Source organism: Candoia aspera, chromosome 9 (genome assembly GCF_035149785.1).
Source record: "Candoia aspera isolate rCanAsp1 chromosome 9, rCanAsp1.hap2, whole genome shotgun sequence".
Lineage (NCBI taxonomy): Eukaryota > Metazoa > Chordata > Lepidosauria > Squamata > Boidae > Candoia > Candoia aspera.
The window spans coordinates 23,994,924-24,006,746 of NC_086161.1; the positions used below are offsets into that span (position 1 = coordinate 23,994,924).

The 11,823-nt window shown below is 47.4% G+C and overlaps 2 protein-coding genes across 2 annotated transcripts; one reads left to right on the plus strand and one right to left on the minus strand.

The window, feature by feature from the left end:
• Positions 1-4,328: 4,328 nt before the first annotated feature.
• Positions 4,329-4,856, minus strand: LOC134502890 (basic salivary proline-rich protein 3-like). The gene has a single exon (XM_063311410.1). The coding sequence runs from the start codon at positions 4,854-4,856 to the stop codon at positions 4,329-4,331; it is 528 nt and encodes a 175-aa protein (XP_063167480.1).
• Positions 4,857-5,615: 759 nt separating this feature from the next.
• Positions 5,616-11,453, plus strand: LOC134502892 (leucine-rich repeat LGI family member 3-like). Its single transcript, XM_063311411.1, has 4 exons — positions 5,616-5,623; positions 7,045-7,214; positions 8,659-8,823; positions 10,508-11,453. The coding sequence occupies exons 1-4, from the start codon at positions 5,616-5,618 to the stop codon at positions 11,323-11,325; spliced, it is 1,161 nt and encodes a 386-aa protein (XP_063167481.1). The 3' UTR covers positions 11,326-11,453.
• Positions 11,454-11,823: the final 370 nt, after the last annotated feature.

Below are 11,823 nucleotides of genomic sequence, written 5' to 3' on the forward strand. Positions count from 1 at the left end.
ATCCCTGATTTTAACAACCAGAGTTCAAATGGGCATCACCCATACAGGTGCTCGAGAAATGCCTAATGGCCACAGGTTGCTACTGAGGAATCTTGAAAAGAAATGTATTGATTTGCATTTCTTCACATAATTTCTGTCTCGCCCCTCTGGCAGCCTCCCCTTCTTTCCCCCTCGAGTTCCACCTTGCTTTTTAAAGCAGCTCAACAGACTCAGGCATAATCTGAGAACCATCCGGGGTGAAGGTGGGAGGAAATGGAGAGTTGGAGAAAAGTGACCCCCCCCTTCCAGTGCTTTTGGAATGCCAGGTGCGCCTTACCTGGAACTATCCTTGCCAGGGTTTTTCTTACACCCTTTGGCATAGGACCCACCTTCCAACTCTTACTGTGCCAACACAAATCCAGCCTAGAAAAAACAGAGACATGAACATCACCAGTCAGCCGGCAGTTGCATTGCAGCCTGCTGTAGCCTTTGGGTTCGTGGCACGTTTTTGCATGGCAGCCTATAAAGGTGCCCATAAAGTCAAGGTAGTAGTTGCAACCAGAAGATCCAAGCCCGCTCCTTTTGTACATGTCTGTAAGGTCAAAGTGCATACAAAAGAGGCAGGGCTTTGGTCATGTGGTCATGACCACCATCTTGTCATTTTTGATGCCCCCTGCAAACACCACAATATCTGTGTGTGTTTGTGTGTTTGTCAACTGGACAATGACATTTCCCTGTAGAAGTGCTGTGTGATAGTTTGGACTTGGGTACAAACAGACGTCTAACCTGAAACTGCTATTGCAAGAACAGCTGGGCATCTCATCATATTGGGGAGAAAAATGTGCCTTCAAGCATGTGGGAGTGCCCACCAGTCTCTTTAAAGAAGCTGCGTTTTTCTCTGAACCATGCAGCTGTCCTCTTCCAGTGTAGCCTGATTACAGGAAAAGCCAGGCATGGATTAAGGACCTGCAGGAAGGTGCTACTTGCACACACCTGTGTGCTCCAAAGAAGACATCTGCCTTCAAGTCCAAAGCATTCAATGGCCGTAACAGCTGACACAAATACAGCACAGTGGCGCAGACAAAGTGTGAGACACAGATTGTCTGGACTCTCCTCAAGTTGTCTCTAAACTCTTACAGAATCTCACAATGTCATACACAACCGCAACGGACAGATCCTCATCCTCCAGGTTGGTACATGCTGTCATGCGTCAGCAAGGCCCGGTATACTTTATGCTGGCCCAGGAGCATCGTCAGGATATGCTCAGAAAAAAATCAAGATGGTGGCCATGATGAGCATGATCAAAGCACCACCTGTTTTTTTATGCGTGTCACACATAAATAAGCAGAGCTTTGATTGCACCATTGTAGCCACCATCTCGACTTTTTTTCACCACACCCTGAGGACACCTCTGCTCTACCCAGAGTACACAAAAGAATCAATGGGCGCAACACTGGCATCAGAAAGGTGCAGGATGCTCTCGCTAAGCTCAAGGTGACGGTCCTTGAGAAACAGAATTGCAGGGATGGATGTCATGCGAAACAGGGCACTTAGAATTCGTTGAATTATTTTTCATGAACTGCACAAAAACCAAGATAGGTAACACTATGTATGTTAACCAGCAACACATATTTGAGTCACCCCCACCTCCTGCTTTAATGCTGGTTTCCTTTTTTGTGCTATTTTCTACCATCACCTGCTTCCCTCCTTTCTTCCCAACAACAGGTATATACTCCACAGTTAATACTCAGGACTATACCCTACTAGACAATCCATGACCTGTTGGGTTATCCTGTCAGAGATATTTCCTTACCTAAACAGAGAAACAGAATGACCACGGGTGAGCAAAAAAGCAGTGGAAGCGGGAGCGACTTCTGACTTCCCGCAGGCTTCCCCATTGACTTTGCTTGTGGAAAGCTGGCAGGGAGCATCAGAAATCACTCCTCCTCCTCGGCTGACCCATGGAACTGCCTGCCACTTTGCAGGGGTGAGGGAGAACAAAGGGAGCCACAGACCATGAGGAAACCTGCACCCCTTCCTGGCATGTCCCCAAGGGCCCCTTCCCTCCAGGGAGGAAGAGGGCTTGCCCACAACTGCTGGTGCTCCCCAGCCAGCCCCACCTCGCAGCAGGCATCCAAGTCACTCCCTTGTGCTTCCCTCACTGCCCACCCTCATTAAGAGATTTCAAATTTCAGCCTTGGTTCCAAAGCAGCCAATCGCTGCTCACCTGATGGGCCCTCCACCAGGTGATTGGGCGAAGGGGCCAGAGGGAGGCAGGAAAGAGGGCATGGATATGCTCCTCCCATCTTCCCTTGCACCACGCAACCTCAGGGTTTCTGGGAAGTATAGTCAGAAGGCCCAGTAGTGCTGAAGCAGCCACAACTTTGCCATGGGTCCCAGATTTTGGAAACATTCTTTAAGTTAGCCCATTTGAGGTACCTTGGTTCAAAAATGGTTGCCCTATGATGCACTGTTTTGCCCAGTTAAAGGTTACAAACAACCAGACACGACAGTTTTGGTAGTATATAGATGAAATAGATGAGGATCTACAGAAGCTCAAACAACAAAGTTATTTGTCTCACAGTTATCCAGAGTTTTGCCTCCTCCTCCCAATGTGTTAGTTCTTGTTGTTTATTCATTTCGTCGCTTCCGACTCTTCGTGACTTCATGGACCAGCCCACGCCAGAGCTTCCTGTCGGTCGTCAACACTCCCAGCTCCCCCAGGGATGAGTCCGTCACCTCCAGAATATCATCCATCCATCTTGCCCTTGGTCGGCCCCTCTTCCTCTTGCCCTCCACTCTCCCTAGCATCAGTATCTTCTCCAGGGTGTCCTGTCTTCTCATGATGTGGCCAAAGTATTTCAGTTTTGCCTTTAATATCGTTCCCTCAAGTGAGCAGTCTGGCTTTATTTCCTGGAGGATGGACTGGTTGGATCTTCTGGCAGTCCAAGGCACTCTCAGAATTTTCCTCCAACACCACAGTTCCAAAGCATCGATCTTCCTTCTCTCAGCCTTCCTCATGGTCCAGTTCTCGCAGCCATATGTTACTACGGGGAACACCATTGCTTTAACTAGGCGGACCTTTGTTGTCAGTGTGAGGTCTCTGCTCTTAACTATTTTATCGAGATTGGTCATTGCTCTTCTCCCAAGGATTAAACATCTTCTGATTTCCTGACTGCAGTCAGCATCTGCAGTAATCTTCGCACCCAGAAATACAAAGTCTTTCACTGCTTCTACATTTTCTCCCTCTATTTGCCAGTTATCAATCAAGCTGGTTGCCATCATCTTGGTTTTTTTGAGGTTTAGCTGCAAGCCAGCTTTTGCACTTTCTTCTTTCACCTTCATCATAAGGCTCCTCAGTTCCTCTTCGCTTTCAGCCATCAAAGTGGTATCATCTGCATCTCTGAGATTGTTAATGTTTCTTCCAGAGATTTTAACTCCAGCCCTGGATTCCTCAAGCCCAGCTTGTCGCATGATGTGTTCTGCATACAAGTTGAATAGGTAGGGTGAGAGGATACAGCCCTGCCGTACTCCTTTCCCAATCTTAAACCAGTCCGTTGTTCCGTGGTCTGTCCTTACTGTTGCTGCTTGGTCGTTATACAGATTCCTCAGGAGGCATAGTTCTAGTTCTAATCTAGACAAAATCATGGTGATAGAAGAGGAGAGAAGCAGACTCAAGTTTTGAAGACATCTTTGGGATACAGATTAACAATCTTCATCAAGAAATCTGGTGGGGCAGAAGTGAATCTTGAAAACATCTGTTGAAGCTGTTTACCACAGTACATCTATATATCTCAGCAAATTAAATCCTTGGAATGAGAATTTATGTTTCTGTCTGTCTGTCTGACTGACTATCCCTGCGAAATGTCCACCTGCAGAAAGGTCAGGCTTATTAGAGGCTTCTCTGGGCTGGAGCCCTTTAAGAGCTGCCCAAAATGCCAGTCTCCATGCGCTGTGAAAATCAGTGCCAGCTTCTCTTTGCTAGAACCTGATCAGAATGTCAGTCTGGGAAGGAAATGCAGTTGAGACAGACGTTTATTCAGTAAGATACAGTCTGTAAGTTCCATAAAATGATATTGGAATAAAGTTCTTAAATAATTTCTGGCTGGCATATAAAAATCTGTGGAAATTGCCAGGTGGGATAATACATGAACTTCCATATCTTAAGTGGCTTTTAAAAAATCCTTTTTCTCTTGCAATTAAGAGAAATAGTTAACTCAATGAGTTAAGCTGCCGCTCCTTCCCTCTCGGCGCTGCGGAATTTCGGGGGCTTTCGGCTCTTTAGGCCCGTTTGACCAACCCCCCGCCTTGCCGCTGGTGGGGCTGAGGTGGACAAGGATCGCCTGGGCTTAATTTAAGTAGCCCGGGCTTGGATTCGTCGGTCTTCCCCGCCTGGACTTGGGTGCCTGGACTGGCGGTGAGCGGCGGGCTGCGGCGGGCGTCGGGAGGTCCCCGGGGACTCTGCGGCCCGCGGGCTGGTGCGGCGAGCTGAGCGGGCCGGAGCCGGGCGACGCGGCGGCCTCGACGGCGTGGAGGGGTGGCCTGAGCGTCTCCGCGGTTCCGGACGAGCCTCGGCAACGGGGCTTGGGGGGCTCACGACGACTGCGGCTTGCGGCGAGGGGCGGCGGGCCTGGTGTTTTTCTGGCCCCTGGGCCTCGGCAGCGAGGCTGGCCTGGCAGCGGTCGGCGGAGTGGCGAGCCGCCAGAGCGACGAGCCCTGGATGGGACGGCCGCCCGGGCCGGGCCTTGGTGGTCGTGGCGACTCTGCGGCGTGTGGTGAGGAGCGGTGGGCCTGGGGCTCCCTTGGGTGGGTGGGTGGGTGGGTGGGTGATGTAGAAAATGTAGGGGGAACCTTACCAAAACATGGCCCCTTATCATCTTGTTCTTTTTCCTCAGGTTCATTGAGAACAATGACATCCAGTCTCTGTCAAAAAATGCCTTTCGTGGGCTTAAGTCCCTGACGCATCTGTGAGTTTTCACTTACACCAATGCACAGAGCTCATTTCACACCCATCTGGCTAAAGAGTCTGGAGCCTAAGATAATTTTCTCTCTTGGTAGCAAGTCAAAGAAAACATGGTATCTATCCTCACGGTGATCAGGACCTCTGAGATGAATTAAGTCTTCAGATTTTTGGAAGAATTCTTCCCCTGAGAAGGAGGCTTCTGTTTTTCTACCTCATTTTCAGGGTTCTAGAATTTCTCTACCTTGAATGGTGGAGTATTTTTGAACCTTTTGTCTTGCTGCAAAGTGGAAGAGAGTACTGGGATTTTTTTTTTCAGTTGTACAACTCTTCACGACTCTTAAAAAGGATGAACCTTTGCACATTGAAGAATCTTTCAAAAAGCATAGCTGCAGCTTGCAACTTTGCACATTGAAGAATCTTTCAAAAAGCATAGCTGCAGCTTGCAACTTCCATTGTTCAGTCTTAATGTGAGGACAATGAAATGTTTGGCACAAAACAGCTGTCCTTCCTTTCTTTCAGATCTTTGGCCAACAACAACCTGCAGACGCTGCCCAGAGATCTCCTGAAGCCTTTGGATATACTTAGTGATCTGTAAGGCCCTCTTAGGTTGGGAATACTTTAAAAATAACAGTAACAGGAATAATAGCATGTGGGTGGCCATTAGGGGTACTAGATGGGCAAGTGACATCATGGGCAACATGACATCATCATGCAAATTACACAAATTACATAATTTGTGCCCTTTGCACAATGACCTCATGATGCATGAAACATCATTGTGTATTCTACTAGAGGCCTATGGTAATCTGGCTAATTCTTTCTGAAAGTAGAAATGTCTTTGGGGCTCTGTCTACCCATACGATTGTTAATTTCGTCAACAGTAGGTCATCGAGACTGCATCCAAAGATTAGCTTTAGTTAAAAGAACTAAGGCAAAGTCTTTGGGTGAATCCAGCCAACTGGGACAATTTAAGTCCAAGTTCCAAAATCAATGGGTGTGAATAATGAATGGAATATGAGGGAACATGGTTTAAACACACATCTATTATTTTTGCACTGAAACCAGAGAGACTTAGAAACAAGAATGTGTAACTTAAGTATGACTGGATAGGATTCCAGGTTTTTAAAGATGTAAATTGCATATTCGCTTAGCCCAGCTGCCTAGCCATTAAAAGAATGATGTGCTGAAAGTGAGAGAACTGGAGCTGAATTCCCACTTACCCAGGGGGCACTAGAGCAGGGCACAGGGCCAGAAGACATTGACTTAATTGGCTGTAGAGAGACCTTTCAGATATGTAACAGGACGATCCAAACCTTAATTTGTGTAACACACACACTTCATTAAAAAAGGACAGTATTGGGCTATGTTAGGGATTGTGCATCATTCTCTGTCCTCATCCTCATTCTGCTGATTAATTACCAGGGACCAGTTCAGGAATCATCCTAACGTAGATGGCAAACAATGAGGTCATAACATTCCCCAGCCGTGTGTGTGGTTTAGCTTTTACCGACTACCCGACCAGTGATAGGTTTATGGTTCAATACGCAAATGCAGCAAATGGGTTAATTCAGTAAAGCAAGTTGTCCGAAGGCAGCTCTTGATGGGTCTTACAGTCAAAGAGAAAGATGGGCCATTAGTGCTAGAACCAAATTTTCATTTCTAGTTCAGCCCCACGATAGAGCTGACCCCATTTCCACACTTGGTTTGTTTCTTTAGGGACTACATAGGGCAGCCTTTCTCAACCTTTTGACCCTGGAGGAACCCTTGAAAAATTTTTCAGTCCTCAAGGAACTCCTGCACATTCAGGCTCAAATAGAGGCCAGGAATCACAAAATGATTCTATTCGTTGCATGGGTAGGCCTGTACATGTGCATTAATGGTGTTCTTAAACTAAAGAATGAAACATACCTCTTTAATGTGAAGTTGCCTGAATTTGAAATATTCTTTAAATAAATCATGATTTCCCAGGGAACCCCTAGTGACCTCTCGCGGAACCCTAGGGTTCCATGGAACCCTGCTAGAGAAACCCTGATATAGGGCCTTGTCTTTAGAGTTGAGCTGGAGAAGTTCATTGATGGTCCTCAAATTTTCCCTCCCCATAGAGACCTTCGAGGGAATTCTTTGACCTGTGATTGCAAGATCAAATGGTTGATAGAATGGATGGAGAACACCAACACAAGTATGCCTGCCATTTTCTGTGGTGGTCCCCCCCAGTACCAAGGCCAGAAGATCCGAGAGCTCCCTCTGAAGGACTTTGACTGTATCACCACAGGTAGGAAGGGATGTCTTTGCATGGCCGTCTAAGAAATGGCATCAGAACTCATAAATCAGGTCAAGAATTTGGTTTATCAGAGTTACATTCATGTTCTCCAGCTGCCTCTGGAGCTCAGGGTGAGGTTGCCATCATTTTTTCCTTAACAACCACCATGCATTTGTTAAAAGCTAGCTAGTAAAATGAGGATTTGCTGGTGAAACTTTTCCTATTTCCACTTCTTTCTGCTAGGAGAAGTCACAGACAAAAGGATGGATTCATTTGTAAAATTACAGGATTTTACGTCAGTTAACCTAAAAAGTATTATGGACATTATTTGACAAATTTTCAGTGAGGCTACTGGAATTTCTAAAAAAAAAAAAGATTGCATATAGAAAATGAGGCCCAGATGCCAGTCTGCCTTATGATCAGCTGGTGTTTTAAATATAGCACAAATATTTTAAAAAACACAACAGCAGAGTACTGGGCATCAAATAGGACAATACAATTCCCTGGATTGGATGATATCCAACCAGTGGTTGAAAACAGCTGAAAAGCTGCACAACTGGGGAGAAAATGTTTTGGAAACGGAGGTGCCATATGAGTATGGCACTGTGACTGCTGCCTCGGAGCGGGTCTTTGGGAAGCAAGGGGCAAGACTTGACTGAAGCCATTAATAAAATAAATACAAATGAAAAGTTTTGAAGGGACTATGCTGATGACACTCAAGGCTTTGGTGCATGTGAAGACATCCACAGGAGGGGTCAGAACAGTCAAAAGGGCAGCTGTGCCCCCATGATTGAAGCCCCATGTGTTGCATGTAAAACCAGGGTGAGTGTGAAGGTCGTGATCCTGTTTGTTATTAATTCAAAGACTCTTGCCACAAGCCATTAAAGGATATGGAAGAGATCTTTATTTAATACAAGTGATCATTTCCAATGCAAAGACTAGACTAAAAAGCCCGTGCAAAATGTCAGTTACATCTTCAACCTTTGCACCACCCCACTCCCAGATGAGGAATTCACTCTGTGACAACCCCTCCTTTCTTCTCACAGTTCTTTCATTCCTTAGTCATAAATCCTTCACTAACAAGCTGATAATGCCATGCCATTTGTGTCAGCCTTGTACCAGCCGTTCGACTAAGCATCCTAATCAACAATCCTAATGGTCCTACATGCCTAACTAATAACTACAAAGCATTCCCAACAACCCTGCAGGTATGCTAAACTAATTACTGCAAATCCCATTACCAAATAGTGGCAGGATCTTCCATCCTGACAGTGAGCCTTTGATCACGTGGTCCTGGCCACCAACTTGACTTTTTTGACCTCTATTGTGGATGCCCCTAGCTCAGGGGGATCCTTGGATGGAAACCACATTTTGTGGTTCTGGTATCTTGATTGTAAATTCCTCCAGGTTTTATGGGAGCCCCTTAAACATGATTGGTTCTTCTCCCCCACCCCAGACTTTGTGGTGCACCAGGTTCTGCCCTTCCAGTCTGTATCTGCTGAGCCCTTCACATATTCCAGCGACCTCTACGTGGCTCTGGCCCAGCCAAGCTCCAGCAGCTGTACCATCCTGAAGTGGGACTACGTTGAGCGCAAGCTACGAGACTTTGACCGCATCCCTGGTAAGGCACAGCTGCAGGGCAAAAGGGGACATCTGTTCACCCTGGTGTGGTTGGAAGGCAACAGATTGGGCACATACAGCAAGGGAAAGGTTGAGGACCCATTCACAGTGTGGGGTGAGGAATCTTTAGGGAGGAAGGTCACCTCAGGCTGTGAAAAAGAGATCCCCTGCAGATTTATTTAAAAGACTTATATGGCTGCCTATCCCAACCATTTAAAACAAGAACAGCACAAATGAATGAATGAATGAATGAATGAATGAATGAATGAATGACAACCACAAGCAATGCAGTGCCATACTATCAAGGTCTGACTCAGAACCCCCCAAAATATACAAACCATCATACAAACCAGTCTCACCAGATATCCTGGTCCAAGTCTTGGTCAAATCTTTAAGGTTTTATAGGAGGCCACGAGGGATCAGATCACGGGAGAAGCATTGTTCCACAAGGCAGATGCTGTGGCAGAGAAACAGGTCTTCTGCTTTCCGTTGGATGTCACTGCTTCATAGAAGAGACCCAAAATTTGCCCACCCTGTTGGATCGGACAGGATGGTTGGATGAAGTTTCTCAAACTCAAGCTAGCTTTGCTGCATTCTAAAAGTGCAAGTCCATGTTGGCTGGGAAGGCCATCTGGCAAAGAATTCTGGGAGCTGTAGTCCAACATCTTCAGAGGGTGCAGGATAGGGAAGGTTGTATTACGGGCACTGTACACATTTTCACCAACACCCATTTGTTGTGGGGGGGAGGATTGCATTGAGAACAAATGCACAATTCTTCTCTCCGATGTAAGAATCTGGCGGCTCTATGCACCCTGGATATTCTAGACCGTGGTTCTCAACCCTGGCAACTTTAAGATGGGTGGACTCCAACTCCCAGCTAGCGATGCTGGCTGGGGAATTCTGGGAGCTGGAGTCCACCCATCTTAAAGTTGCCAGGATTGAGAGCCACCCTTCCCCCCTTCCTTCCTTCCTTCTCCCTCCCTCCCTTCGATTTATGAGATGCTCCATTCCAAAATGTCTCTAAGGAGCTTACAGAAATAAAGTAAAAGGATTCAAAGAAAAATTCTCCCAAACCCAGTAACAGCCGACTGTCTAGCTCTTGGCACACTGCGGGAATCAGACCTAGCAACCACATTCTGCAAACAGTCGTTACAGAAAGTTCCCTTCCGTTTTCCTAACATTATCTCAGATTACGTTTAAATTGCCTGCCTTGGGTGTTTGACTTCTTGCCCTGACTTACGCTGCCTTCCACCATGGGGTCTTCTCCCCAGGCCCTCTCCTAAAAGGCACGGGGACCAGAACCTGTCCCTTGCCATCCATAGGGTTTCAAAGGAGCCTCCCCAGATGTGTCGTTCCCTGGAAATGTTAGCCTGCAGCTCCCCATTACCGCAGCAGGAGGGGATAAGAGGCGTAGACACTCCTCTCGGCAGGTGCGAGAGTAAGGAATTCCACTTGGGAGGTCCCAAGGTCACTCTTTGGGTATCCCGTATTTAAACGATAGCGGCGTTTCGATCAGGTGAGAATCTCAGTACTGGACCTCGACCCCCATCCTCTCCCGCCAGCTCGCTCACCTACTCAGACGGGCACAGAGGACGTTTGGGCTCCTTGTGATGCAGCGGTGCTCACAGAGCGCGCCTGCTGTCGGTCGGTGTTCTGTGCTGACCCTTTCCAATTCTCTCTTGCAGCTCACTCAGCGGTTTACTGCAAACCGATTGTGGTAGAATCCCACCTGTACGTTGTGGTGGCTCAGCTTTTTGGGGGCTCCTATATTTACCGCTGGGACACCAACATTGACAAGTTCGTTAAGATCCAAGATATTGACAGCCAGAAGATCCGGAAGCCCAATGACATCGAGGCCTTCCAGATCGACAATGAGTGGTTCTTTGTCATCGCCGACAGCTCCAAGGCGGGCTCTACCAGCCTGTATCGCTGGAACCAGAATGGCTTCTATTCCCACCAAGACCTGCACTCGTGGCATCGTGACACCGATGTGGAGCACCTGGAGGTAGATGGGAAACCCCGACTGATCATCTCTAGCAGCTCCCAGGCCCCTATCAACTACCAATGGAATCGCTCACAGAAGCAGTTTGCCCACCTGGGTGACGTCGCAGAAGTAATGGATGTTCAGATGGTCAGGCATTTCCAGATAGAGAGAGACAACTACCTGTGTCTGAGCCGTTACATTGGTGATTCCAAGGTGGTCAAGTGGGAAGGGCTGCGATTCACAGAGGTGCAGAACCTGCCCTCTCGAGGCTCCATGGTGATGGAGCCTTTCCAGATATCTCAGCATCGTTATATGGCTCTGGGTAGTGACTTCTCCTTTACCCACATCTACCTTTGGGATGAAGACAAGCAGAAGTTTGTGAAGTTCCAAGAACTCTCTGTCCAAGCTCCACGAGCTTTCCAGCCTATCCCTTTGGAGGACATGAGTGTCCTCCTGGCCCCCAGCTTCAAGGGGAACACACTGGTTTACAAGCGTATTGTGGTAGACCTCAGCTTGTAGGACGGCTGAGTCATTCCTCACCTCCCCCCAACATGCACCACAGCAGCCCTGCTCTACTGCTGAAAGCACTTGCAGCATTCCGTGGCAACTGGCCCTGGTGATCACCGGGACACAGTTCCTTACTCCCTCTCTTCTGCTTGCATCCTATTCAGCTGTTCCGCCTGTTCCTCAAAAGCTCGGTAGAATATGGAAGGACCGTATCAACGGGCATATTTGCAAGACCCCTGGATCGCGGGCTTTTGGGTCCATGCAACAGAAAACACATTTCTTCACCCAGCCCCAGATTTAGTTGCACAAGTGTGAGCACTACAACAGTTGCCCATAAATTGTGTCCAGCGACACGCACTAGTGTATTCTCACAGTATATCCTATCTCGACTAGTATATCCTCACAGCTTACTGAATCCTTTTACAGATATGCAAATGACTTTTGGAGGTGCCCCTTCAAAGAGCGCATGAATCTTAGGTAGCAACTGGTTACCTCAAAATAATTACAAGG

Coding starts and splice junctions, on each gene's coding strand:
- LOC134502890 (XM_063311410.1), bottom strand. CDS start 4,856: ATGATAAGGGGCCATGTTTTGGTAAGGTTCCCCCTACATTTTCTACAT.
- LOC134502892 (XM_063311411.1), top strand. Junction 7,215..8,658: donor CTTTGACTGTATCACCACAG/GTAGGAAGGGAT, acceptor CCCCCACCCCAG/ACTTTGTGGTGCACCAGGTT. Junction 8,824..10,507: donor AGACTTTGACCGCATCCCTG/GTAAGGCACAGC, acceptor TCTCTCTTGCAG/CTCACTCAGCGGTTTACTGC.